General features: G+C 37.1%; 1 protein-coding gene across 4 annotated transcripts in view; it reads right to left on the bottom strand.

Annotated features, from left to right (window-relative positions):
• FOCAD (focadhesin) overlaps positions 1 to 3,103 on the bottom strand; it is a 198,662-nt gene that overhangs the window by 5,706 nt on the left and 189,853 nt on the right. For all 4 annotated transcript variants that reach the window (XM_038401155.2, XM_038401156.2, XM_043514362.1 and 1 more), the window contains one exon: positions 1,022 to 1,097. In XM_038401155.2, the coding sequence (XP_038257083.1) occupies positions 1,022 to 1,097 (76 nt within the window). The remainder of the gene's footprint in view (positions 1 to 1,021; positions 1,098 to 3,103) is intronic.

Below are 3,103 nucleotides of genomic sequence, written 5' to 3'. Positions count from 1 at the left end.
CTGAGAAAACAAGGACAAATCACATGATTATGTACAGTAAAAGACAAGAATCACCTGTATCAATTATTTCTATATTATTTTCATTGGCTGTTCGCAGGGTTCTGCAGAAGCTAGTACAAGGGGGACGGTATTTGAGCCGGGGTTCCCAGGTGCAACCACAATACAAAATAACAATAATTAATAAACTTTTCTCCCATCTCCTTCTCCTCTTGCTAATAATCTCACCTCATTCCATGCTCTTCCCTTTTACTCCCCAAGCCCCTTGGTGCTTCTATATGAATGGCAGGACACCGTGAAAGGGATTAGCTAAGGATGTGTGTATAATTTCTAGCAAGGTCAGGTTGATCATATCACAATTTGCTCCTCCCATGGGACCCAACCTGTTCAAGGCCATTACAAACACTTCCCTGTCCCTGCAAAAGCATCCCGGGTGCACACTGAAAAAATTTAGGAAAATGGTTAGTCCTGAAGCAGTTTTAAACACTTTAGGATTAGCCAGGTTACCACAGGGTTAAATAATTTTAAACTGGCTGTCAAAGATTAAAGGCCACATTAATCGATTGGATTACTGGTCTTCCCAGAACAATGACACACTAGGAAATGCAGAACAAAGCTTGCACTAACACTTGAAGTTTTTAAAAATATATATTTTTTGTAACTAACTTTCCTTAAAAATAACATGTACTCAAGCCCATTGATATGTGCCAGTAACCTTAACTGGACATTAACAAAGTTTTTAGTGTTTGACACTATTTTATGCTAAAACTGAGAGCAAAACATTATTCTATCTGGATTTTCAGTTGCATGGTGAGCGAGATAAAATGCGGGATCAAACACTCTGAAAAAGGATTTAAAAAGAGAAGAATGTTTATTTGCCTGTGGAGGTTATCTTAAAGCCAATATGTAATTCTGTCATCAACATGTGGTGTTAACCTACAAACATTTTGCTTCTTTAACAGACTAATGCTGTTTTCCTGTGCTGAAGGAAATATAGGAACAAACAATATCAGAAATACATTACCTTTCAACAAGTCTCTGGAGGATTCAGATAGTACTTCTTTAGGGCTCTCCATTATATTAAACAGCCAGTCAATAAACTAAGATTAAAATGAATAGCAGTTGTAAATTAAAAGAATGTCCATATAGGAACGCCACAAATTCTCTCTGACCAGACTGGCTTAAGACATGCACCCTACTCAAGTTTAGCTACAGTATATTCGGACTGAATGGCAAATCCACCCATGTTAGAGTTTGCCCATCACTGCATTACAACAGTCCATTAGTATTTCATTTAACACAACAGTACAGGAATTATCTGAGTGATTATCAAAGTTATTTCTTTCTGCAGTATGAAAATGAGGAAAGCCCTTACTGTTGACTATTTCTATTATGATATTCATCTTTGATCAGTGAATTCCAAAGATATCATTTATTTGGTTGCTGGTGAATCTTGTTTATTCCTAGCATGGACATATAATATTCAGTGTCTTACTATTAAATCTATAAAGTAGTAACTCAGGATTGGTGTAGAGAAAAAATCAAATAGAAAATGAGAATCACTCTGTTTATATTTTTTTCAAAAATCAATGTTAAACTATTATAAATTGTTATGGATGTAAAACAGATTTAGAACTAGATCGCAGCTTAAAGCCTGCTTTCATGTCAAAGGGCAAAAGTTACTGTCTGATGTTAGATTTTATAATTATTTTTCAAAGGCTATTTGTTTGCACACCTGCTACTTCAGTTTTTAATCATCAGGCTTGGGTGGGATGGGACAGACAGAGCAAAAAAGGAGCAGTGAGCCATTTGGCTGACTTGATATTTTGTTTGCAAGGCATGCTGACGCTGTGGTTTGTAATACACAAAATTGCTAAAGAAAACAGTTAATAAAGTTGTGAACTTTACTCACACAAAATACCAACTAAAATAGTGGACATGCAAAATAATAAAACAAAACACTGCAGAACTAGAGTGGATTGAGAGGAGTTGGAGAATCATAGTAATAGGAGATGGAAAAAACATATTAGGTCACTCAGTGCATCTCCACGTCAATGCAGAATTGGTCACTTAGTAAGTGTTCAAATATTTGGTCCGGTCTAGTTTTAAATATTCCATGCAATGCAGTTTCCACCATTTCCCTTGGAAGAATATTCCACAGCTTAATATAGCCTAGTACAACTTACTGTCACAAGATCTTGCCTGACAGTCTGAATATTGCCTTCTGGGGACATTTCCCTTCATCCCATTATCCCCAGTTATACTACTTTGTAGCATAGCAAGCACAGTAAATAATTCATCTCCATATTTGATGTTTACACCTTTAAATATCTGCATTCATCCTCTATCAGTCTGTAAGGGTGTGTCTACATTGCAAAGAGAGACCTCAGCAGTGAATTTCAGAGCCTTGGTCAACTGACTCAGTCTCATAAGGCTCACACTACATGGCTAAAAAGAAGCAGTGTAGATGTTCTCACTCGGGCCAGCGCCTGGTCTCTGTAACCTGGCAAAGGGAATGGGTCTCAGAGACTGGGCTCCAGCCTGCGTAAGAACATCTACATTGCTATTTTTAGCCCCATAGTGCTAGCCCCGCAAGCTAGAGTCAGTTGAACCTGGCTCTGAGACTTACTTCTGTGGGGTTTTTTTTTGCACAGACATACCCTTAGCCAGACTTCCCAAAGTCAATGCTTTGAGCACCCAGATCTTTTTTAATCACTTTTTTTTTTTTTTTTAACTTTCCTCTAATTTTTGTTGTCTTTCTGGTAATGTCTGTTGCCTAGAGGAGAATACAATATTTCTGATATATCTGGGTGATTTATTTTTTCAAGGCACAGACTCAAATGCTTTACTAAAGCCTAATTACAAATTTGCACATTAATGGCCTAGTTCTGCATTCTTCACATCCTCCAAACTCTCATTTCAGTAGGAGTTTTGCACATGCAAAGAAGGCAAGATCCAGTCCTTAATGCATATATGTTTGTTTAAAATAATTAAATGTCAATGTACAGAGGTCACCATTTACGTATGTTACAGGAAACTCAAGTCAGTTTTCCCAAATTAGGCACATACAATCTCACGCATACACTTGTGCATACCTAATTTAGGC

This window comes from Dermochelys coriacea, chromosome 5 (genome assembly GCF_009764565.3).
Source record: "Dermochelys coriacea isolate rDerCor1 chromosome 5, rDerCor1.pri.v4, whole genome shotgun sequence".
In the NCBI taxonomy this organism is placed as follows: domain Eukaryota; kingdom Metazoa; phylum Chordata; order Testudines; family Dermochelyidae; genus Dermochelys; species Dermochelys coriacea.
This window is presented reverse-complemented; position numbering and strand designations above follow the sequence as displayed.